The sequence below is a fragment of the Arvicanthis niloticus genome, chromosome 23, assembly GCF_011762505.2.
Source record: "Arvicanthis niloticus isolate mArvNil1 chromosome 23, mArvNil1.pat.X, whole genome shotgun sequence".
Taxonomy (NCBI): Eukaryota; Metazoa; Chordata; class Mammalia; order Rodentia; family Muridae; genus Arvicanthis; species Arvicanthis niloticus.
The window spans coordinates 27826690-27853789 of record NC_133430.1 but is presented as its reverse complement, the minus strand read 5'-3'; the positions used below and the strand labels follow the sequence as shown (position 1 = coordinate 27853789).

The 27100-nt window shown below is 37.1% G+C and overlaps 1 protein-coding gene across 47 annotated transcripts in view; it reads left to right on the top strand.

Moving 5' to 3' along the window:
• Nrxn3 (neurexin 3) overlaps window positions 1–27100 on the top strand; it is a 1548305-nt gene that overhangs the window by 594912 nt on the left and 926293 nt on the right. For 37 of the 47 annotated variants that reach the window (XR_013106667.1, XR_013106666.1, XR_013106665.1 and 34 more), the window contains 2 exons: window positions 16615–16818; window positions 22972–22998. Coding sequence is in view for 44 of the 47 variants with exons in the window: in XM_076921533.1 (XP_076777648.1) it covers window positions 16615–16818; window positions 22972–22998 (231 nt within the window). In the remaining 3 variants the exon portion in view is untranslated. The remainder of the gene's footprint in view (window positions 1–16614; window positions 16819–22971; window positions 22999–27100) is intronic. The other 10 variants (XM_076921537.1, XM_076921535.1, XM_076921530.1 and 7 more) reach the window with 1 other exon arrangement.

Genomic DNA, 27100 nt, shown 5'->3' with positions numbered 1-27100 from the left:
GTGGAGCTCAGTCCCAAAATAATCTCACACCTAAGGCTCAGGGAACATTGTCAAAGAGGGGTAGAAAATTTAAGAGTCAGAGGGTCATGGAGTTTCCTGTGAGATTGTGTCTTTTAGTAATATCGGAATTACTAGAATAGAGTCTTTCATTATAGGAGTGTAAATACAGAATTGACACTCATAAAGTCTCACCAACATGACTGCCTAAACCTGAGCTGAAAAAGGTTGTTATCAATGTGCATGCCAAAATAAATGGGAAAAGCCATGAGATCCCAACTTGATACAAAGAACTATTGGCAAATGATGAAAGCTGGAGGTGATAAAAATAAAAAAGTGGTACTTCCCATGTAAAAGTCCAATTGACTATCCAGTGCCAAAACAGGCAGTTCTGAAAATATGTGCGTGGTGTGTGTGTGTGTGTGTGTGTGTGTGTGTGTGTGTGTGTGTGTAACATTATAGAGACTTAATAAATTATATTCAGGAATATATATATGTATATATATATTCATATACATATGCATGCACTAACAAATAATACACATAGATGTCATAAATTTGAAGCAAAGTGGACAGGGGTATATGTGAGGGATTGGAAGGGAAAAGGGAAGGCAGAAACATAATTATATTATAATCTCTTAAAGAAAACACTCATAAGCCAGAGCTTTTCTATCCCATATTCCATTTGTTCCTTTCTAAATTTTAAAAAGCATAGGAAAGTAGATACTTTCTATTTTAATGAGAAATATCAATCATAATTCATATCATCCATTTCATGTCCTTTACAATGACCCACAATATGGCTGAGTGCCAGGACTGTATCATGCTGAGAATGTGAAACCTTAGTTCTGCATCTTGTCCACTAGAGGACATTGTTCCTCATCCACTTTGTTGAGTTTCCAGATTTGTTGGCCACTGTTGGGTCTGTTCAAACTGGAGATTTGTTCTGCTCCTGCTGTTGCAAAATGCAGATTTAGAAGCTGGCATGCATTCCTGCATAGATTTGCACAGTGTTTAAGATCAGCCCAGTTTCGATGGAGAGTAATCTGTGTATGCTGGAGTATTTTTCAGGAACACAAAAAAATACTCTTATGAAGTATGTGAAGTCATGACTGGGAAAGGCGGGGGCAGGAATGTCTTCAAGGGACTAAACAAGAAGATGGAAGAAGTAACTGGTTGCTTAGTGGCTTTTTTGCTTACATGGTTACCATAAGAGTTTCTTCTTTGCATGGGAAATGCCAGACAGCCTGGTGCTAGGAAAAGAAATCATTTTACGTGCTAAAGGCAAAAATGAGAACAGAAAAATCTACATCATGAATAAACACAGCAAAGTGCTCACAATACTGTGTCATCCACATGATAGCGATACCACATCCATTGTTTAGTCCCTCTTTCTTACCACTGCTTGCCTGTTCTCCAAGACCATACAAGATACAATGGAGCCATCCTCTAATGTGTATAGGCAAGAACCTCTGTGCTGTCCCACTTAGCCTATTTTCCCTAAAATCTCCAATTTGTGTTAGAACTTCACAGCAGATGTGATTATATTTTAATTGAAAATAAAATCAATTTTTAAAAGCAAACTTTGTCATTTCTAAAACACCTACTTACAGTGTGTCTGAAATGGTACAACTATAATTTTTTTATTGCATATTTTATTTGCACTTCAGATGCCATCCCCTTTCCCCATTCCTCCCCCTTAGAAAACCCCTATCCCATGCCCCCTTTTCCTTTTTGCACTTATACATTTTTTAACAATGTTAATCAAAGGCTTTATAAGTTTGGTATTGCTCAATCAGAGGTATAACCCACTACCCACCCTAGATATATCAACTATCTTTGACTGGTGGAGATACATGAACATCTGCCTCCCTGTTTCCCCCCTCTTTCTCTCTTTCATCACCTAGCTTCTCCTCTCCTTCTTCTCCTCCTCTTCTTACTCCTTTTCTTCCTCTTAGTACTCCTCCCACCTTAGCTCCTCCTACATATCACCCTTCCTGTTAAAATGATTCCTGAAGTCTTTAGAGTCCCTGTGTACTAATTAAAGAAAATAAGAATGAGAAGACAGAAGGGCAGGAAATTTCTTCTTTAAATGAAGGATCATTCTAAACAACTCATGTTTAACTTCAAGCGAGGAAAAGACAAAAACCCATTTTCATACATTTGGAAAGGTGGGATGCTGCCAGACGATTCTGAAGTAAGAAAAGATGAATGGCCAAGCATCATGACACTGTGTCAAGTCCATTTTTGCTTGTAGTAGACTATGTGGTTGATAAACATGCTGAGGCTTGTTCCTGTTGATGAGGCTTGTTGTTGATGACTGCATATAGGAACAGAAGCAAATTTATATATAAATCTCCTGTTCTGTCTTTAACTAAGATATGTGGAAATGACTCTGCAAAAGAAATATATAACAAAATATGTAGACTGTGGGATTTGAATCAAGAGAAGTCACCAGCATTTTATAATCCTAAGATATCCCCTGTGTAGACTTGGGATTCACCCTGCATAGGATGTGGATGCTTACAAAGGAAGAACTTAACTACAAATAGTCACACAGCATAGTCCAGAATGTAACTGGAGGTTACATGAAGTTTTGATTGAGCTCTTAATTTCTTCTTCTTACTCCTTCCTTCATTCTGCCATCTCTCAAGCTCTAGCAAAATAAAACAAAACATAAATCACAAAGCTTAATATACTATCCACTGAGCTATAGAAGGTATTAGAAATCCACAAGTCATCCAAAGCTATCTTAGGAAAAGGAGAAATTCTAGAGAGAACCTGCTGGGAATAATCAAGAAAAATGCTGAAGACACAATAAAATAATGGAGAATATAAAAAAAGGAAAGTAGCTTAGTAGTGTAAATGATCTTATCTACCATAACACATATAAGCAGAAAAGCCTTACAAAACCATCTTCTCTAACATATTCATAGAATAGAAAACCTTAAGAAAATTGAATTGTGGCATAGTAATTTGCAGGTAACATTCTAAACACTGAAACTGAGTGAAATAAAAATAGAGATTGTAGGCTGAAGGCAGCAGTGAGTGAAAACTGCATGACCATATAACTAACGTAAAATGCTTCACAACGAAGTCAGGCAAAAACCGGTCTAGTTAATAAAGTCTTGGCAGAGAGAAAATGTTGGAGTCACCACAGTGAAGACTAGTAGAAAGCAGAGAGATGAATAGAATCATAGAAATAGAATACAGAAGGATAATTCCACCTCAAAGCAGAGCAGAAAAGACTCAGAAGGTAAAGACACTGTGTAAGCTCGACAACCTAAGTCTAATTTCTGAAACATGCATAAAGGTGGCACAAAGTTATCTTTTGTCTTCCACAACTGTGCTTGGGCAGACATGCAACTACCCTTAACGATATACAATACAATACATACATACATACATACATACATACATACATACATGTCAGCACTCAGAAAGCTAAGGAAGGAGGATTGCTATAGATTTTAAGCCAGTGTGAGCTCCATAGTGACTTTGGAACTAGCTTGGTCTACAACTAAGACTGAGTTGGAGAGAGAAGTTAGAGTGTAGGGAGAGCATTTTAACAAAGAAAGCATCCCCAAGTATCCATTGGAAATTTTTTTTTTCAGCATAAGAACTAATTGTATAGTTGGGAATTTAGCTGGTAGACTGCTTACCTATAATACTTAATAAACTGTTTGATCCTTAGTACTAGATTTAAAAACAATAATAACAACAACGACAACAGTAACAACACCACCTGAACTGAAAGTCAAAATGACATTTTGTATAGTATGCTTATTTGAGATACTTACTGATTTTACTATTGCATTAAAATAATATTTGTTGCTCTTGATTTCTGGATCTCTTGCCTCTAGCTTCTCTCTGTCCCCTCCCCCTCCCCCTTCCCTTCCCCCTCTCTCCACATGGTCATGGCCGCCTCTACTTCTCTTCTCTTCTCTTCTCTTCTCTTCTCTTCTCTTCTCTTCTCTCTCTCTCTCTCTCTCTCTCTCTCTCTGCCTCTACTACCCTCCTGGCTCCCCTCCCCATGCCCTGAATAAACTCTATTCTATGCTAAAAAAATAATAATATTTGTTAGGTAAATGCAAATAATTAAATTACTTCCTACTAGTGCTGAAATTATGTAATTCCAAGTATAATAAATTAATGATTGTTAAGTTCTTTATGTAATAAATATGGGAAATTAACTATTCAAACTAATGGGAATCAGAAAATGACCCAGAAGAGAAATTCATAAACAGATATTCATATACCTGGGTAATTCATGAGTATTTGTGAGTTCTAGTTTTAAAAGACATTTAATAAAAAGATGTAAGGTATAAACTATATCTTGAAATGGAAATATTATACTTGAAAATTTTGGTGAGAATAAGGAAATTATTTATATACATAATATACATGTGATTTTATGCATTATAAATAAAATATACACACATGTCAGAGGTTCCAAGACATGCCCTGTCTGAATATGATAATCATTATCACCTTGACTAGTTTGAAATTACCTAGGAGACACACCTAGTGGGCATAGGTGATGGCATATCCAGAAATGTCTAATTGAGGAAGGAAACCTACCTTAAGTGAGGGCAGTGATATCCTATGACTAAAAAAGGATAAAAAGGAAAAAAGAAGAAAGAACACTGAGCCCCAGTGTTCATCTCTAACTACATTTGACTGTGGCTAATTGTCATGTGACCAGCTGCTTCACGTCCTGCCACTAATGCCTTCTTTTCTATAAAGAATCACATCATTTAAAACCACAAAATAAACTAAACACTTTCTTAAGTTGCTCATATCAGATGTTTTATCACATTAAGAAAAGAAAAATCAGTGCATTGAATAACTTTCCAGGTGGACTCTGAGATGCCTAACCTGCCATGTTTGCTGTTCGAGTTTCATATTGCAAAAGCTAAATGAGAAGTCAGTAATGGGAAAGACACATGAAGAGTTACAAGTTATCAAGAATTTCTTTTTTCATATTTGAGTCATAAGAGTCTAATTTCTCCATCAATATTACATGACAACATACAATAGTTGGTGTGACAGTATGTGGAAATACAACCTATACAAAGTGCTGACATCCAGAGATGCTCACCTGGAGTTCAGGGTTTTTGTGGACCCGTCAGCCATAAAGATGCAACTGACTTCAGTTAGTTATATTCCAGACCCCGAGGAAAGAGGCTTTTCCTACTGGTCACCTTGCCTGTCATCCACATTAATCAACTGACAACGTGCACCTGAGTCTTGAGTGTGTTCATCTACCACTCAGAACATTCTCTGAGGACAGTGCAGGCCAGTCACCACAATAGAGTACCCTTTTAGGGTGCAGAGTTTGAGTCATGCCGTTTCATTCACAACATGTGCATCAAATGACAAAATCACAACCGGCATTCAGAGGTGAAGGAGCTAACCTAAGAGAAGGATGTTCTCCCTTTTTTGTCTCTAATTGGAAGCTGAGTTCAAGCAATGTCATCAATCTTCCCACATTTTTAATAATACCTTTTGTAAATTTTAGTGAACTCTCTTGGGAAATAATACCTCTTAAAGTACATCATTTAAAATTCACATTTTGAAAATTGTGTTCACTTCAGGAAGATTAAAGTTCACTTTAATTAAAATAGCACATACATATTTTCATCTTTAAATGAGTTCCTGTTTATCCATCTGTATGCTTATATGCTTAGAAAAACACCTGGAATAAGCCACCCCATTGTTAAAGATGCTTATATCTTGGTGCTGTGATTTGGAAGGTTTATGTATTTTTCTTACCTGTGTTTATATCTGTTCTTTTAGATTTAAAAAATAGTATGAACTATTTAAAAAATAAAATTCTTAATTTTATTTTTATTTAAAAGGGAACTGTAAAATAAAATTTTCAAGGAATCCACAATCCTCACATTAGCTTACCACATACTGTGGAGAGATTGTTCTCACTTTCAAGGAATTCAAGATTTGTATAGAAATTCACAAAGTCGAACCATTTTCTTTCTAGAGTATTTAACACAAGAATCACAGAGAACACATTTTAACTTCTATCACAATGTTCAATATTCCTGTGCCAAACCCCTTTATCTTTACTTGAGGGAAGGAAGTTCTGACTACAGGGGTATAGCTGTCTCTCTGACTAGAAGAACAGAGTGTGAAGCAAAGCTTGAAAAACATAACAACCAGATAAAAGTAAAATAATATGAAAATAAGATGAAAGTTGCTGCTAATATTATTCATGCCAGTTGAAAAACAGAAATGGATCTACCATAACAAATGAAAGTAAGAAAAATTTTCTATAGAAAAACATTTGAAACATTTATAACAGACATTGGAATGGCCATTGAGGAGCTTCTAAGACATGTAAAATATAAAAATTTAAATTCTTAAATCTCCAAAAATTGTTACAAGGTAAAATATCTGATGAATATTTTGTTGAAAAATCTACTAGGAGTTCAGTTGGTAAAATGCTTGCCTTGGATAGATGATGGGCTGAGTTTGCATCTCTAGTTTTCATATATAAAAGTTGGGCATGGCAGGGCTCTTCTGTAACCCCAGCTGGGATTGTGGATATTGTGATTTGGAAGGTTTATACACTGTGGAAGATGGAAGAGGAAAAAGAAAGAGGCTTCATAGTGCTCATGGGACAGCCAGTCTACACAAACCAGTGAGCTCCCAGTCAAGTGAGCTAACTTGTCACAAGAAAATAAAGCAGAAAGTAATAAAGACATTTGATGTCAACATCTAGATTTCATGCTCATGCACACACATACAAGTCAGCTGCCTATGTACACAATCACATAGTAAGAGAGAGAAAGAGATACACTAATTCTCAGTAGCAAGAGTCAGGATGTGTAAAACACAATTTGCTTGTATCTTGTTGTAGAAGCTTTATTCCAGATGGCTGTACTAAGAAGACATGACAATAGCTCCCTTCTCTGTCAGTTTCTAAGATTACAGTTTTATCCCAGAAGTGATTACTGTTGGAACCTTTTAACTTTCTCCAGCTTTTTTGTTGCAAAATCAGCATCTTTGGTAGTCACAACCAATAAGGTGGGAATACCAGCAACTCTTCAAAAATATGTATCTCAGTTCCAGAGAGGCAATACTACCAGGGATACAACTGGCTTTGAACCAGCTTACACATGGGAAAGATGTTCTATGTAAAAAGGGCAAGCTTAGAAGACCAGCATCTATTTCAGTGGTTCTCAACCTTTCTAATTCTGTGACTGCCTAATAATATAGTTCTTCATGTTGCGGTGACCCCAACCATAAAATTATTTCACTGCTATTTCATAACTGCAATAACTTTTGCTACCATAATGAATCATAATGTAAACATCTGATATGCAGGCTATCTGATAGGCACCCCATGGGGGGCGGTTATGACCCACAGGCTGAGAACCTCTGATCCACTGTCTTTTTAGCATCTACTCCTACAAAGGAAGCCCCATTTGTAAATAATTAGGTTAATTCTGCAAGAAGTTGGGCAATAGTAGAAAGAATCTTTTTTCCTTGGGAATGTGAAGATAGAAGGGGAGAGAGTACCTGGGACAGAGCTTAGAAAAATCTACGGATAAGAACTTTTGTAAAACAGCAAAGGTTTTTGGTGAAAAATAGCTCAAAATCAGCAGATCCTCTGTAGGACCACAGACAATGAGCAAAGTGACAGAGCACCCAGAAGTTCATTATAAAATAGTGGATATCTGATGGATTAAAAGCTGTGGAATAGTGCTGAGTTACACTCGTCCCTATAGTTCTGGAAAAGTGTGCCCATTAGCTGTTTTAGACACAGCCCAGGATAATTAGAATAGGATATAGGTACAACTGAATACATTCTCAGGACTTCCCATTGGCTGGTAGCACTTAAGAATGATCTTTTTGGCTAGTTAATAAACTGCTCTTACCCAGGGCCTACTTCTTGTACACCAGCCTTAAAAATAAAACCACATTCATCCTTAATGGTCTGAAAGACTAAAATCTGTGCTTATTTTTTTTTAAAAATCAATATGCAGCCCTATCAGTGACAGAAGAATCATTGCCAAGTTACTAGTCTCAGGCTAAATAAGAGACAAAATCATACACTTCCTGAAAGCAGTCTCCAAGTCACACATATCTGCTAGATAAGGGGTACACATCAAATATACTGAAGAGGCTTAAGTCTACATTTGAACAGCAAGTGGCTTATATTGATCTGGGAGTAACACCTAGGGAGCCAAGCCAAACAGCAAAATGAGAAAATGTCTGAGCAGGGATATTGTAGCATACTACTAGGAGAACAGAATTCAGAATTCATTCATCCAACTTTCTAAATGAACAAGAATGGCTTTGATGGTTGTGTAGTCATTATCCAGATTTGTAATAACATATTGCCAGGTGTACAAAGAAACAGCATATTGAGCATCATACCTAGAGATAAGTACAGGTCACAGGATGCCCTTTCAGGGACTTGTATTAAATTTTTACCAATGAAAAGTACAATGGCAATGTTATAAATGTATTTAAAGATTAAAGACAAACTTGAAGAATTTAAGGAAAACAAGATAATAGTAACTCATCAAATAGAGTCCAACTTCTTAAACTGTGGATCAGGACTCCTCTTCATTAGGCTTCAAGTAACTCAGTATGATGTTGTAAAAAGAAATGGCAATAGTAAAAGGTTTATGAACGCATAATGGGCAAACATTAATTACAAATTAATGATAACAAACCTAAGATGTTTCTGGAAGTATGTGTCCATGTTTCACCATGGAACTTTAGTGCAGCCTTGGTTCTGAACACACAGTATGTATACTTCACACATATATGTCTCTGTTCTATACCACCTAAAAAAATGCTTCCCAGAATTGCTTCACTCAAATAGAAAGCAATTAGTTATTATGATCTGAAATGTTTTTGACTGAATGCATGGGTCGCTTGCTCTTAAATATTTGACTAATTATGGAAAGCAAAATCTTTTAATAGCTCTTACTATCTTTCATCATCACACATTTCTGATACAATATAATCCAAATGTATACTAACTTGATATACTAGTATCAAATTTGATATACTAATGTCAAATTAGTTTAAATTGAATTTTATTGTATTAGAATATTTAATTTTTAAAATCACTGAGTTGGTGACTTGATTTACAAAAAATCATTACTCCAGTAATTATTTGAATTAGAACAGGATTTACCACAGTTAAAGAAATGGCCTTGATTGAACTACATTCATATTATTTTGTAATATTTATTTAAACAAGTGCCTTTCACATCATTGTAGATTATGAAGTAAAATTATTAATTGATTCAAAATATTAAAGATGCTGTACCTCTTACAATATCAGATACCCAGCAACCAATATAATTTTATGTAAAAATTAAAAATCACAACTATTTTATTAGCATGCATATTTACCTTTGAATGATGATATTGTTCAGTCTGATATGGAGCACTGGCCCTTCATGATGGTGAATGATGCAGGCAGGCCCAAGGTCCAAGTAGAAACCAAAGTGGAAACAAAAAGTTTCTACCCAGAGGAAGTGTCCTCAATGGTTCTGACAAAGATGAAGGAAATTGCAGAAGCATACCTTGGAAAGACTGTTGCCAATGTCATGGTCACAGGGCCAGCTTACTTCAGTGACTCTCGGCTCCAGGCAACAAAAGATGCTGGAACTATTGCTGGCCTCAATGTACTTCGAATTATTGGTGAACCAGCCACTGCTGCTATTGCTTATGGCTTAGATAAGAAGGTTAAAGCTGAAAGGAATGTGCTGATTTTTGACTTGCAAGGTGGCAGTTATGATATGTCAATCCTCAATATTGAGGATGGAATTTTTGAAGTCAAATCAACAGCTGGAGACACCCACTTGGGTGGAGAAGACTTTAACAACCAAAATGGTCAACCATTTCATTGCTGAGTTTAAGTGAAAGCACAAGAAGGACATCAGTGAGAACAAGAGAGCTGTCCAGTTTCTCTACACTGCCTGTGAGCAGGCCAAACACACCCTCTCCTCCAGGACCTAGGCAAGTATTGAAATCGATTCTCTCTATAAGGGAATTGACTTCTATACCTCCATTACCCAGGCTCGATATGAAGAATTGAATGCTGACCTGTTCCGTGGCACACTGGACCCTTTGAGATGCCAAACTAGATAAGTCACAGATCCATAATATTGTCTTGATGGGTGGTTCTACCAGAATCCCCAAGATTCAGAAGCTTCTGCAAGAGTTCTTCAGTGAAAAAGAACTGAATAAGAGCATTAACCCCAATGAAGCTGTTGCCTATGGTGCAGCTGTCCAGGCAGCCATTCTATGTGGAAACAAGCCTGAGAATGTTCAGAATTTGCTGCTCTTGGTTGTCACTCCTTTTACCCTTGGTATTGAAACTGCTGGTGGAATCATGACTGTCCTCATCAAACACAATACCACCATTCCCACTGAGCAGACACAGACTTTGCCACCTACTCTGACAACCAGCCAGGTGTACTCATTCCGGTGTATGAAGGTGAAAGGGCCATGACCAAGGACAACAACCTGCTGGGAAAGTTTGAGCTCACAGGCATACCTCCATCACCCTGTGGCATTCCTCAAATTGAGGTTACTTTTGACATTGATGCCAATGGCATCCTGAATGTTTCTGCTGTAGATAAGAGCACAGGAAAGGATAACAAGATCACCATTACCAATGACAAGGGCCATTTGAGTAAGGAGGATATTGAGCGCATGGTTCAAGAAGCTGAGAAGTACAAAGCTGAGGATGAGAAGCAGAAAGATGAGGTTTCTTCCAAGAATTCCCTACAGCCGTCTGCCTTCCACATGAAAGCAACTGTTCCAAGGTGAGAAACTTCAAGGCAAGATCAATGATGAGGACAAACAGAAGATTCTTGACAAGTGTAATGAAATCATCAGCTGGCTGGATATGAACCAGACTGCAGAGAAGGAAAGAGTTTAAGCATCAGCAGAAAGAATTGGAGAAAGTCTGCAACACTATCATTACCAAGCTGTACCAGAGTGCTGGTGGCATGCCTGGAGGAATGCCTGGTGGAGGAGCACCTACATCTGGTGGTGCTTCTTCAGGTCCCACCACTGAAGAGGTGGATTAAGTCAGTCCAAGTAGAGGGTATAGCATTGTCCCACAGACACTCAAAATAAGTAACATGGAATAATAAAACTATTTAAATTGGCACCAAAATATAAAAGAAAACAATCGATCTGAATATAGATCAATAGAGTCTAGGCCTGTAAATAGAAAAATAATACAGATAAATATATCTTCATGTGAGATACCTTTATATATATATTTATATACACATTTAAGTAAAAGAGATGTAAATAAACAAAATGCTGTTGAAATCATGCATATAGACTTCCCCAAATGAATAAAAACCACTAATCTACATATCCACAAAGTTCAATTGACTCTAAATAGTACAAATGTAAAAATAAATCTATTGCTCTCTTCTGTTTAAAATTAAAAGAAAAATAGTAAGAATGCTGGAAAATAAAAATAGGGGAGGAAGCAACAAAAGAAGCAAAAAACTAAAAGTAACTCATCATATATACATGCATCAAAGTAAGATTAGCAGCTGACATCTCTTCAGGGACCATGGAGATCAAAGGCAGTGGGATGGTATCCAACACATCTGATGAGAAGGAACTATAAACTATATATGGCAATATTTTCTGGAATAATGAAGGTGGAATAAATATCTACCAATAAGCAAAACTATAGAATCCATCAATAACACTCTTCCCTTGCAATTACAAGTAAGAACTTGTGGAGGCTAAAAGTGAAAATATAAATTAATTTGAATTTACGTGGAAAAAAGAACTCTGGCAAAGTGATTATGTATCTAATAAGAAAAGACTATAATTACATGTCTTTTTTTTTTCTTACTGATTTACGAAGTTAAATACATAAGGCAATATCCTTAAAATTGTATTGTTGTGGGTATAACATATAGAATTGCCATATATTTGACAATAAAGCTAAGTAAATGAAGCTATATTTGAAAAAAGAAATGACAACAGATGATAATTTCAATCTACAGAAAGAAATGAAGAAATGAAGAGTTAGACAGTAAATAATAAGCTTAATTAAAAAACTCAGTGAACATATTTAAGCTTTTCTTCTCGTAGCTTCTTAAAATGACATCCGTTTTATAAGGCAATTATTATAACAATGCATTATTATGTTGATAATAATTGATATTTGATATATTGTATTGATATGTATTACATACATATGCACACACATATACATGAAATATGAATCATAGCACATAAATAAGACAAGGCAAGAGAGTCATATAATAGTAAGATTTTCGTACCTTAGTCTGTGAATTTAGCTCAATTTAGGCTTGGTCCTCAGAATTACAAAACAAGCTTTTATCATGTACTGGAATTATGTGAGTATAGAGAGTAGATAGAATTTTATAAATTATGATGAACACATAATGTCTTTAACAATCAATAAGAAGGTAGCCCAGAAAGCATGTTTTAAAATCACTAAAGGAATTACAATAAGATATTAGAATATATTCGAGGAAGATGGAAGAGTTTAGTAAAGAAATGAAAAAGAATAAAATAGGAGATGATATTCATTGTTTTTGTTATTACTGTGATTAATTCTGGACAAGAAGGCATCTTACAGGGGAAATATTTACTTGCTACAAGGTTTGACAAGGTAGAGTACATTGTGGTTAGTAAGGCAGGCTATCAGGAGCATGTCAGGGCTGCTTACAGTGCCTCTACTTTAGAAAGCAAAGAGAGATGGTCGTTGTTGCTCAGCTGGCATTCTCCTTTTAACTCAGTCCAGGATTGTAGTCCATGAATTAATTATGAACATGGTCAAGTTGGGTCTTTTCTTCTCAGTTAAAGCCATGTGCAAACATACTCACAGATACATTGAAAGCTGTATCTCCTCGATGATTTAAAAATCCTGTTAAATGGAAGATCAAAAAGTACCATCACAGGGACCATGTAAGTACCCAAACAGAGTCAGTTCAAAGTGTAATTTCCCAATCTTCAATAATGTATATGATACATTTGTAGACTGAGTCACTTTTCTTTATAGATTCATACCTTTTCCAACACACACACACACACACACACACACACACACACACACACACACAAAGTGTGTACTCACACGGAGAGATAGGATTTTAATCCTGGCAGTCTTGTACCTAAAACCTTTCAAGCAAATTAATATGAACCCATAGAACATATTTTGTTTCTGTTAACTTCTGAATTAAATTATCTACTTGACAAATACCCACCCCTTGAAAACCCCTTGTATTAGTAACATAGCATGCAGCACTTCAAAAAGAGATACTGACCAAGAGTCACAACTTCAACTTAATTCAAACCATTAGCTATTTTACTTCAAGGTCACCTGATATTGATTCTGTGATACTATTAATATTGACAGAACATTGGCTGCATTTACACTCTTGTATATGTGGTACTACAGATATTCAGAGAAAAAAAGTCATTAATTTTGAAATATATTTAAGTCGAATGCATCAAAGCCACTCATTTAATGGCTCACTTAACTTCCTAATATCTCTTGAAGAGACGTCTGCATTTATGTGGTTATGTATAGAGGATGCTCAGTAATGATTAATGAGGTTCATAATTACACAGATCACTGCATATTTATTTTGACAATGGATTATTTAGAATACGTATGCTGTATTTGGTTCTATAAATTGGACATGTATAAATAATATTTGGGTATAAATGATGGTGTAAGTATGTACATGCACATACTTACACTCATATACCCACAGTATACCACATTTTACCATGAAGCATCATAGCTATGCTCTGATACCTAAAAACATGATGTATGCTTAGTTTATTTAGTTCTTTGCAGTTTGACAGATGTTAAGCACAAGCTCAAGAATCATAATAGCTACAGTCAGTCCCCAGCTCTGCTATATTTTAGCTGTGCGATCCAGTATTTACATAAAATATAATAATATCTTTCCCATGGTCTTCCTAAGGATTAAATGACTTCTTAATAGACACATGGTCCTAGAAAGCATCAAAAAATAAATTTCTCAATAAATTTTAGACATCATTTTTGATTTTCTGATTTTACATTTCTGGGAGATAAAGTATTTTCTTTCATACCTGGATCATATGCTAACTTAGATTATGATCCAGTCTAACAGACCATCATGTGACTTTTATTATGAATGGTCTTTTAATTGTCACATTTTATGAGCCCTTTAGAATTTTTAATTTATAATACATAGATTTAGGTAGTACAGCTCTACCTGAGCAATATTGCTTTCCAGGAATATGAGTGCATACCTTTCAAGAGACTTTAAGTCCGATGTGTAATTGGGGTAGGGTTGTGGCAGTCTCAAAATCTTGCTTGTGGTCTGCCTACATCCTATCTTTCTCTGCTCCAGTTCTTCTCATATTTAAAGACAGAGTCTTTGTATCTTTTCATTGCTCTCAAGCCCTTAGCACATAGAAAGGTCTTTGGCACGCAACATAATAATTAATTAATCTAAAAATCATTGCAAGCTCTCAACCGCTTAATTACTGACTTGCAAGGTACTACCAAGGACTACTGGTTTTATCTAAGACTCAAGCTACCTTTAACAACAAGTAAGGAAGAGGCAATCATTCCTTGGTATCTGTGGCTCATTGGTCCCACATCTCTGAGAATACCAACTTTGTGGTTTCTCTCACAATATAAAGGAATCAACATTAGCATATGACTTTCACATATATTCTTCCATATTTTTAATAATTTCTGGACTGCTTCCAATGTCTGATGCACTATAAATGCATGTAAGTAGTTGTTATGTAAATAGTTGTTGTGATTTGTTATTTAGGATATAATGTCAGGAAAGCAATTCTATCCAGTTGCATCTGTTTGACACAGATGGCTTCCTTAAACATTTTCTATTCATGGTTGGTTGAATCCATAGATATAAAACCTGGAGATATAGCAAGGTGACTTCTCTAAATTGAATAATTCATTATTGTTTTAGAATTTCTTTAGTCCTTTCCTTTGTGTTAATAGAAATATTATTTATTCTTTGTATAAGATCTGATGTTCTTATTTCTTTCATTACAACCCTCCTCACCCCAAGAACTGTTCATATACTACTCTGCCTACCTGAGTCACCAGTAGCCCACATTCCTTTTTTTCCTCCAGATGTTACTATCAGCTATATGATACAGCTATCATTTAACCGTTTTGAATTTTAATACAGTTATTTTTACCTTCTGGGTTTCCTTTTAGCATAGGGTTTCTGTTTCACCTGCATATTTACCACAGACCATATAAGTAGCAACTACCTGATAACTAATGTTTAATGAAGAATATATTCAGGGTGGGATACTGAATCAAGGGACTAGCTAGCTTCATAGGAACAAGAGTGAATTTCTTTACTATGCTGCTGTTTGTCAATGGATAACTAAACAAATTTGTATGCGGAGGATCATGGCATTGAAATAATAGTCTCTAGGCATGGTGTCTAAAGTAATGTATTATAGCGCAGCTAGTGTCACGCTGAGATGGCGTTGTCTTACTCTGAGCACCTTGGTTTTCTTATTTGAAAATAGGAAATATAGAACCATATTACAATATCGAGATTATGTTTGATGACGTGGGTGGATGGGACTCATGATTCTTAAATCAAGTGCTTGGGCCGAAGAACACACCAACTCCATGTGGCTTTCTTTCATTCCTTATACAAGCTCTGTTTGAACACAAATAAAATAAGATTGATGAGAACACCACCAGTACTTTGTTCATCTAGTACTACCCTCCCCCCCCCCTTAACTCATTGCATGATCATAGCACCTCTTACCATGACATGTAGTCGGTGTGAGCTTTATCCATTGTTTGGTCCTACCTCAGAAAGCTTTCTGCCACTTGTGTTTACTTGATGTGATGGCTATAAACCTCTTCTCCCCTATTTCACATCAAAACGCTTGCACAGATTTCAAGTTGTTCATTCTGTGCCTTTGATTTATCTGCAGTACAATTTACTAATTTTCGTAGGGCATATTCACTTTCATAGCTAGTGTTCAATATTGCGCCCTGTTCAGGTCTGTGTGTATAGTAGAGCAAGTATCAGACACATCATAGGATATGACAAAAAAAGTGCCAAAACAAAAGGTGCACAAGAAACCATGGAGTCTGTGTTGTGTTGTGTTGGTCAACTACTATTGTATGAAAATCAATTGATGAAAAAATAAAGACTAAGGAAGAATAAAGAGCTAGAGTAGTTCTCAACCTTCATAAAGCTTTGTAAGGCTTTGATACACTTCTTTATGTTGTGGTGACCCCAGCCATAAAATTATTCTATTACTACTTCCTAACTGTTATTTTTGCTACTGTTATGGCTTATAATGTAAATACCTGATATGAAGAATATCAGATATGTGATTCCACAGAGAGGTCATGACCCACTGGTTTAGAGCTACTGACCTAGCATTTAATTAATTTGCACCAGGTCATACAGTCAAAAGGCAATAGCAGTCGAGTTATTAAGCACAGGTTACTTCCTTACCAACTTGGTGCTAGCTCAATACAGCCTTTAAGAAAAAGGGCCTTTCAAACTCTGATGTTCCTTGTGCTAATGATATCCATTCTCTTTTTGGCAGAGGCATCCATCCTGAGCTACGATGGCAGCATGTATATGAAGGTCATCATGCCCATGGTGATGCACACGGAGGCAGAGGATGTTTCCTTCCGCTTTATGTCACAGCGAGCCTATGGGCTACTGGTAGCCACTACCTCCAGGGACTCTGCAGATACGCTGCGTCTGGAGTTGGATGGTGGGCGTGTCAAGCTCATGGTTAACTTAGGTATCGTATGAAGGACCCTCTGTCATTCTGTTTGGGCTTGTCTTTCCTTCTTTTCTGATTTCCATCATTTTCATTGAATTCTTTGTTTCTTGAAAGTTAGCCACTCACCTCTTGTTTAATAGACCATGGATTTAAAAAAAAAAAAATACAAAAGCAACAAATACTTTCTCCCTGTTTCTGCATGAGGGTTTGATGTCAATTTTTGGTCTCTGATGGTGGTGACTTCCTTACTAGATTATTCGTTTTCTAAGTTTCCTTTCTTGATTTTTGGAATTGTTTAGCTTTGTGTAAAACACGCTACTTTGGTCCATCTTTTGATCAATCAGTCATATTCCCATTAAGTCCACCTCCTTGGTCACCACTCAAAACAGTCAAAGATGAAAGGGAGGAGTCAAAATGAGAGTGGGTGGGAGAGAGTTACACTCAGCCTTGTTTCTAGTTCCATAGTAACTATTCCTATGGATTATTCTGGTGGCCCCCATGTCACTGAGATCTTAAGTTCATTCCTAGAAGGACAGACAGCAAGATATATTGTCCTTCTTATCCCATTGGAAAGAGCGCAGAACATCTGACTATGGAAGGTGGGTCTACTGGTACTTACACCTGTCTTCCTCACTAGTGTTCTTAATAAGTTGCCAGCAGTTCTTTTGGTATAAAGACTGTTGCCTCATAATGTTCACCATTTGCTCCGACCCACACATATTAACTTCACCTAGATTTGCAAAAATGATGATGACTTCGAGTTTGCAGCTTTATTGAGACAAGATGCGTTCTTCCTCTGCAGTTACCTCTAATGGATATCCATTAGAACCTTACAGCCTCACGTTCTTTCCTGCTTTTACCCTCTTTACTGGTTCCTAATTATTTTCTGTGGAGAATGGGAACCACTTGGTTTTGTAAGAAAACAAACACTCGTGTCTCTGGTCTTTTCACTCAGCAGAAAGCCAAGTGCTCAGAGATGCCAGAATGAATGATTTGGCCGAATCCACACTTCTAAGCTGGCGGATCCATATGGGTTTCTAGACTGTGTTTAGATATAGAAGTTTTAAAGAAAGATTTGCCAGAGCCATAGACAAACATACCTGATTCAACAGCATCAAAAACTACCTGTGCTGACTAAATGGGGTTTCTGAACAGACACAGCTCTTATCCACTGTCAGGTCAACTGGTACCGATTTCAAAATATGAAAACCTTGAAGACATAGGACTGTTTTGAGTAGTGGCTCATTTAGTTCTGTTTTATTTTATTTTTGGTTTTTAGCATTTATGACACAGTGCACTGTTTCCTGTCTAATCTCAACTGCTTTTTGTTTTCGATACGTCTCAGTTTTTTTCTTGTCTGTGTATGTGTATGTATTTGATTATCTTATGTTTATTTTCTAAACTATTATTCTGTTGCTGAAACTTTTACTGTGTATGTATCTGTGTTCTTAAGTTTTTAATCCTCCCTTCCATCCACCATGGTAAATCAAAAGATGGTATTCAACCCTTCAAAGGCCCAAAGCCTGCGGCCCGCATAGCAAACAGCCTTGAGAACACGGAGTACTGAGAAGCCTACAGGGACTGGCATCCCTCTGCCCCTCCTGCCTGCCCTCCCACAAAACCCTCCCCTCCTCAACTGGACCAAACCTAGCATGTTACATTACCTAAAACCAACAACCAGATATCCCAATTTATTTCTCTGAGAAAACAGCAGAGAGAACAATGGCCCACCCAAAAGCATGATGTAAAGGATAAAACCAAATATGAGACCCTGTGTAGTTCAACCCCAGAAAAGCAGGAGACAGTCTTTCCCTCTATGCCAACTTTGAAGTAAGAGGAATATGTATACATGGGCGAGAATGAACCTCACAGCATCCCAGAGAGTGCATGTGTGCCTTTTAATAGACAATTTGTTTTCCCCATTAAACGCTGTTGCGTGAAAGCTATGAAGGCAACCGTAGCAGGTACCCCCTTCCAAGGAAAACTGAAGTCAGAGAAAGGGGTGAAAGATGAGCAATGAGGAAAAGAGATGAAGGATTCTCTCTCTCTTTCTCTCTTGCTCTCAGACAATATACATACACACACACACACACACACACACACACACTCACACACTGAGTTATTCATAGATGCTAAACATATTCCTAGAAACACATAATTCACATCTTTTCTATTTTAAACTGTGGCCAAACCTGGGATCCAAGCATTTTGCCTATCAACACTTTCAGCCTCTGTCTAGCTCCTACTATGCCGAGACAACCTGGCTGAAAGAGTCTCCACATCATTATAGCACTGTTTCCTTTTTAAAGTGGGGGAGCTGTTTGCTTCTGCCCCAGGGCTATGGCACATCACAACTACGAGTTCGGATTATATAACTTTTCTTTCAAGCCTGACATAGGAAAGTAAACATTAATCCTTTTGCTGTATGCAGTCTTCATATTCAAGATTTGTCTAAAGTTTTTTTTTTACTCCGACTTCCTAGTATTTCTTCCTTCTCGGTTATAGTCATTTCTTCCTTCTATTAACTATAAAAGAAAATTATCTCCAAGCACAGTTTGCATCTACACATAGACTCTCCCAGACTAACTTTGTTCTCTTACTATATTTTCTTCCCCAGGCAAGGGATCATTCTGTAGCCAAAGATAGCCTAAAGTTCTCTACCCTGGAGTAGCTCAGGCTAGCCTTCTGAATGTTTGTGTTTCAAGTTGTTCCCCTCCTACAGCACACATGAAGCATATTCCAAATCCATTCAAATTGCTAACCTATTTGAACTCCTGTCTGAAAAACCTAGTATATATTTCTCTGACATAACACAATTTTTACATGCCAAGGAGGCTAGAAGTTTCCTAAGGGTTTTTTTTCCCCTAAAGACAGGCATATGTAGCTTTAGCAGACCTACATGGTGTCATACACCAGACATCATGATTTTAAAAGTTATAAAGCTGGCTGTTGATCAACCAGCATTTGTTCCTTGTACATTAAAATAGGAAGTAACAGTGTTTTGGCATCAAAGTACATGTAAAGATCTCAAAGATTGTGCTTTAGTTTATTCCAGCAACAATTTTAAGAGATAAATCATCAAAGTGTTTTATTTTTTATTTTTTGTACACGTTGGCTTTTATAAGCATGAAGCATCTGTAGGAAGTTAGTAGCAGAGCTGAGATTAGAACCCCTGTCTCTAAGCTGCTAGATCCTTATGTGTTGACTTTTTGCTCTACAGATCTGCATTACAGGTCAGTGATGGGATTGTTTGAATGGTAACATTCTTCACAGCCATCCTTAAAACATCCACATGGGGGATCCCTCTTTGCCTTAGTGCTCAGTTTCAATTGAGCCACATTACAGAAAAGCCACTGATGGGGAGGAGGCCTTTGCTATCCTCAGCCTAACGCCGGGAGCCCTCCATTCCTACTAGAGACTCTAAGGGCAGTGTTAGGCATCCAGCCAAACACAGTTGATTTCTCCAGATATTCTTTCTCTAGACATCCTGAATACTGTTTTGGCATAGCTGAATGAACATCATACAGCTTTCAGAAGCACTCACAGCTTCCAAACTTAGTGCAAAGCTCACCAGAATGGAAGACCATTATTTCTCCCACTTCACTGAAACAAACCAGAGGAACTAAACAAACAAACAAACAAACAAACAAACAAAAATGGCATGCATACCCAAATTCACTTGAATTTTTCAGTCAGAGAGACCACCCTGGATGCTACAGAAGATAGACATAAAGGGGATGGCCTTTCTCAAATCAATTCTCCCAGCTCATTTTTTCATTAAAAAAAAAAAAAAATACCTGCCCTCACCAACAAGACTGTAGCCTCAGGGCTTCTAAAGAAGACACTTCACCGGGAATGTTTTTTTTTTTTTTTTTTTTTTTTATTCCCATAAAACACTTATTCCTTGGGTAAAATAATAAAATAATTCAATGTACTCTGACTTAAACATTGTCTGTTATTCCTCTAAGCCCCAAGTTCTCATGTTGATTTAAATGTATAATTTAAATTTCATGGATTATGTGCATGACCAGGAAGATGAACCCAACTGAAATACCTCTCCTTATACCAGACTCCCATCTAAAGATGAAATCCTCAACTTCACATAACCAAAGAGGAAACTCTTTCTTGTTTGGAGTCTTTGGGTTGGTGGCTTTAGGTCCACCCCTCTTTCCCTTTTTCCTAAGCATGTCCACCCATTCCCGCTGTTCTCCTTCTTCTTCAAATAAGTCAGGAAGAGGTATTTCTCCAGCTTTGGGTGAGGTTAGGTGCAACCAATAGCACAAGTCCCACCCCTCCTCCCTGCCTGCCCGCCTCCCCAGCCCCGCGGGGGCGTGGCCTCCTCTGTCAGGTGACCCGCGGGGGCGTGGCCTCCTCTGTCAGGTGATCGTACCAATTGCTCCAGGGCTGTTTGCTCCCACTTTTCTGTTGCGGTTGACGACACATGACAAACCTAACCGCACGAAACCAAACCCAGATTTTTCTCAAGAGATGTTCTTCTGGGGAACAAAACAAATAAATAAATTAAAAAAAAATGTAAAAAGCAAGCTGCCTGCCTCCTCCATCTTCAGGAAGACTGGATATTGTAAATTTCTCCTAACTGGATTGAGCATAGTTCTCTTCTGCTGGCCTGGTTGCCACTAATTCCTATCTCACCTATTCACTTAAAATAGTTCACTTTAGGGGACTCCAAATGGTGGCATTATGTCATACTTGTCCTCTGAAAACTATTGGGTGAACATTAAGCAGTAGAAGAGCATAGTTTATTCACTTATATGTTTCCCTTGTAGCTTTCTTTCTTTTCTTATCACTGGCTTTGACCTTTCAACATCTGAGTCGATATAAATTCTGAGTGGAGTTTTCACCAACCTGAGGTCCATCTGGACAGTTTAGTAATAGTTGCCAAGACATTTCTCTAGCCATTGGTGTCCGGCTCCCTACTGACTTCTCGTGGACTCCACTCAGTAATTCCCCCACAGTGTGTGCCTATGACTGCCAGACTGATTAATAAAGCAATAGCTACTCTAAGCTCTGCCACAGAATACATAGTGTGGCTGTCAGCAGGCAGTTAGACAATTCTTTCCCATGTTTCCCATTTAAGAGATAAAACGCAAACTAAAGGAGTTTTCTCTTGTGATGCAAACTTGCAGAATAAAATAGGCAGGGTGTCAAAGGGACCCATGACCCCCTCTACACACACCTGCCCTGCCTTCTCCCTGAATGCTCTAGACATCTCATTTCGTCTGGGCATTTGGGCAGGAAGACAGAGATGGGCTTTGTGAGTGGGTTGGTCTGGGAGCCTTTGAACCAATGACAATCAGGAAAGCCAATCAATTGTAATAACCTACTAGGGTTTTTCATACCCTATACCTGATTGACCCCCCACCTCTCTAAAATCTGTGATGGGTGTTTGTGCGGTTAGCTGTTTGCAAGTGGCCATTTTATGAGAGCAAATGACCAGGTGGTGTTAACCCTTTCCTCATGTATAAGGCTGATGGCAACTGTGCCTACACAAATTTCTATAGTCTTTGGGGCCCAACCTAAAGTGAGGGTGGAGGGAGCTGGGTTTTAGAAAAAGAGAAAGGGTTAAATACTACCCTGTGAAACTTCAAGGGTATATATTTTTTTAAAAAAAAATTGACACAATGTGTCAGACTGGTGATTATATTTGGAATACTAATTCAAATTTCTCTCTAATGCTTTCAAAGATCAATTTAAGGACATAAATTATAGGTTATAATCTGTATTTGGTGGAATAATTTTTCTAATTTCTGAAATACAACAAAATTAAGTTTTTAAAACCCAACTGTGTAATATTTTATACATATGATTAGGGAATTTTTGAAAACCAAAAAAAAAAGTAAAATAAATAGAAAGAATTAGTCTTGATGTCTATTGTGGATATATATGTATACCAGTATATATCTCTATACATATGTGTATATATGTGTGTGTGTGTATATATATATGTATCCAACTTTACTAATTAATATACTGTACATATACACCCACCCTTAATTTTGTACATATTGTATATGTATATATATAAATATAAAATGGCCACATTTCTTGCGTGTGTCTGTCCCCGGAAGGGTGGACTGATTGTTTTTGGATGTCTGCAGCTGTTACCTTGAAGGATGCAATTTCATCTTTCATTTATTTTTCCCCATCTAGACTGTATCAGGATAAACTGTAACTCCAGTAAGTTTTTCCTCAAGTTTCATTTTGTTCTTTAAAAAGAAAAGAAAAACTGACTTTATTTTGTTTACTGTTTTATGAGCGCTGTTTTTTATTTGGATTGTTTTAATTTTTGACAAGTTTGGAGGGGAGTCAGAGGTAATTTGGAGGGTTGGGGCGGTAGTGCTTACAAGTCTTTGTGTACGGTGTCTCTGATGGGAGTGGGTCCGCCCTTCTTCCCTTTTCTTGCATTTGTTCTGTGTGCGGAAAAGGAGGAAAGGGATGTAGATCCTGAGGTCACCTAAAAATGAACTGCAATGGTAATGTGTTGTCTTCAGGAACTTACCCTTAGGGTGAACAAAAACCTCTAGTTGAGAGCAGTCAGCATGCACTTCTCCACTACCCAGTACTGTAGGCTACAAATGCAAAGTTCATGACCCAGAGGTGGCTGCTGACTCTGACATTTCTTCCCTGGCATTATCACTGTTGGGGATTTGAGAGGGGTAGGCAAAAGCCTGTTCTTGGAGATGATGCAACATTTTAACCAAACAGACTCACTATGGTTCCTGTAAAGAGCATTACCATCCATCCTTTTCTTTATTGTCCGTTCAAATGTCCCAGCTCTTAAAGAAAGATCCTAAGAATATACATTCTGAAAACATCTCATTATCTTTCTTTCTCTGTCTTAAAAAAAGTGAACATTAACTGTAGGTGAGGAGGAAAAGAAAGAGAAAGACAAAAGAAAGATGAGACTGGAAAGAATAGGCCATAATGATTAAAAGGGAAAATATTCATTGAGTGCTCTTGTGTCTTACACCAGCTGGGCTAATTAATACTCACTTGTATAACAAGGCATCCTAAAATTTCAGTGACTCAAAACAAAGGAAGGAGTTCTTTCTAATTCAGATGACGTCTAGTGCCAGTGGAATGGCTCTCCCAAACCACTCTTCAAGATTGTGGGATTTCTTCCTAGATGTAGGCCAACCCCCTTGGAAAATATCAGTTCTACGTCCACAGAGAGGAGAGATCTCAGGTAGTTAAACAGTATGCTTCACTGACTTATCTGGAAGTAGCCTTCATCACTCCTGTATACTTTGCTGTACCAGATACAGCTCCATTCTGCATGTAGGAAATCTAGTCTTTAGAGCATTGTGGAAGAACAATTCAATCATTTCAGCTTCCTAGCACACAGAAGTCATAGTGATATCTGATCTCTGCCTTTTTCTTTGCTAGAATCTTCCTGGGGAATGAACGCAGAGAAAAGATAACAAACTATGCAACATATCATTCATTGACTTGATAATTCCATCTTTCAAGAATTATATAGTTGCTGGGTCAGCCTTCTTTCTTAGAAGTAGTGTCAGTATGACAAATTAATAAGGCATAGTTCTTCACATTTTTTAATTAATTAATTTAATCAATCAATTAATTAATATGGCATAGTTCTTCACATTCTTTATAACTTAAGGAAATGTAAGAAAAGTTACATATATAAACAGACATTCCATAGAAAGTTTTACACAGATCTTGGCATTACTTACAGTTATTTTAAGCAATGTCCTATTTTGCTGTGTTAAAATATTTCTAATTAGGCAGAAATTTCTCATGTTATCTAGATAGCTCAAAGCCTAATTAAAACATCCTTTCTTTCCAAAGCCTGGAGTTTTGGAATATTTTGTTGTTTTAAGCGGCATTTAAGGATATAATTTTTATCCTCTGAAGGCACCGATCAAGAGCCTATAACTCAATCACATAATTAAGTCTGTACATTTCTGTAGTCATCACTTCCATCATATTAAGATCATTGCCATCACCCGCCAGATTTCTCACTTGTTCATCTGCATTTAAACCCTGCTTCTACCCTTATCCCCAGACAACTACTGATGTACACATTTTTCTGCAAATTTGTTCTTTCTAAACATTTCATATATGGAATCTTATATGTCAGACTTGAGTCTGCCTTCTTTAGAAATTATGGCATTCCTATAAGAAGATTTTTGCTCTAACTTCTGGGGGGAATAGAAATTCCACATGAGGTGGAAAGTCTCATTTCCAGAACGCATTGACTTTCGAGCCTTACTTGAAGAGAAGTGAAGGTTATTTGATCAAGTTACCAACAGGTATTTTCCTGTTCCAGCCCCACTTGTTCATGGAGCCAATTTCCTATATCTCATCTAATCCTGGATGTTACCAGAGGTAAGTTCCAGGATTGTCATGGCTGGAAAAGCCTTATAGAGTGTTTTTTATTCAGAACCATGAATAGCCTTGGGAGGAAAACATTGCAGCAAGGCTATGTTCTCAACTCACTTGATCACAACATTGAGTGTATGTAACTAGTCTTCATTTAAGGACTGGGGGACTTAATTTGATGTCTTACTTTTCAATTCTCCTGATAATCATTTAAGATGCTGATTGTTAATCTTACAGAACCCATCAGAATAGTAGTATACTATCCAGTGGCTGAACCATAATTGTCTCAAAGAGAAAAGAGTTTCTTTAAGCAAATCTAGATTCATTAGTACAGAAGTACGCAGACATATACAAAGAGTAATGTAGAATTGCAAAGTAAATGTGACATATTTTTCTGAGGTAGATTTTAGGGTTGAACTATTATTATGGCTGACACTGGAACCAAAATGATGCATTATGCAGAAGCCTGTAGTAGGTATGGATGTTTAGGGGGAAAAAAACCTCAAAGGCAATTTTCTTTGTATAGCTTCTTTTCTCTAATCCATCTTTCATATTATTGGCACACAGATGAAAGAACTTGAGAATGCTATGCAACTAAATTTGGAGAGAAAAACATGTAGCAGTGATTGGATTATCTTCTTGTTGATTTCACATCAGGATTTACAGCTTAGTCTCATTTGGCTTATGAAGTTCTTCCTTTAGAATGTGAATTCTTGCTGCATCTTACCCAATTGTCAACTAGAGTTCCACTTTATAGAAAACAATATCACCTGGTAGCCTGGGATTGGGAAGGAGGAAGGTTTCTTCCCAAGCCTCAGCTCTGTCTCCTACTGCTGTCTTAGTGAAAGGCACAGAGTGTTATTGTTCAAGGTTTGAACCAATCTTGGGTGATTAATCTCCTACAAGAGACATAATGAATTGAATGAGTTAAGTCAAAATACATATTCAGAATCATTTATAGTATCTCTTATATAGAATGTTGGTTCTCTGAAATGTTATTTAGGGAAAATAATAGATGCCGTGCATCTCCTATTTATTTGCTGCAAGAGATTCTGGGAAATGGATATTTCTTAGGGACTCTGTGACATTTTTAAAGGAGAGAAAACATAAAACCAGAGAAAGACGAAGTCTTGAGGTAGAGATAAAACCTTCATCAGGCCAGCTTCCTTTGGCCACCCTATCAGTAACCACACTATCCTCCATGTTGAAAGTTTCTCTTCATACTCAGTTTTCACACTGTCTCTCTCTTGGTATTGCTGATATTTTTTTATCATCACTTATTCTAAATCTTGTTGCCTCTGACTTCCAAATCTTTCTAGGGAAGCACATCATAAATTCCATCATTATTATTCTTACCCAACATATCAGAGTGGATACAGCAAGATCTTTGGTTAAATTGAGCTCATCTCTGTATTTTATTTATCTTGCAAGGGTGTGTTTAAAGATATTTGAAAAAGAAGATTATAGTTTAGAATCTATTTTTTAAAAAATGCCAAAGAATAACGGAGTCAGTAGTCATTTTGGGGAACTGAACTCCAGGTTGACCTGGAAGTCTGCTAACAAAATCAGAGCTGTTATCTGGAGAATTCTGGAGGAAAGTGCCTATTGCTATAGTTCTGGTTGCTTGAGGTGGGCCACAAACCCCAAGGCACCCCCTTCTGGAAACAGGTAAGATTCTTCTGTTCTTATGTTCGCATTGATTGGAATGTTTGCTGAGATGAAAGTATGGGGCATGATCATGATTTGCAAATCTTTAAGTGATTATAGCTGTGCCACACTTCTTCAAATTTCAAGCCATGTAACATGAATGAATGCTAGACCCTTGTGTTCACCAAGTATGGCCACAGTTAAATAAATGTAATGCATACATATTGGTGGATATCAATTTACCCTTTGTTTTCTCAACATGAACCTCCTCTCACAGGTTGGTGGCTCT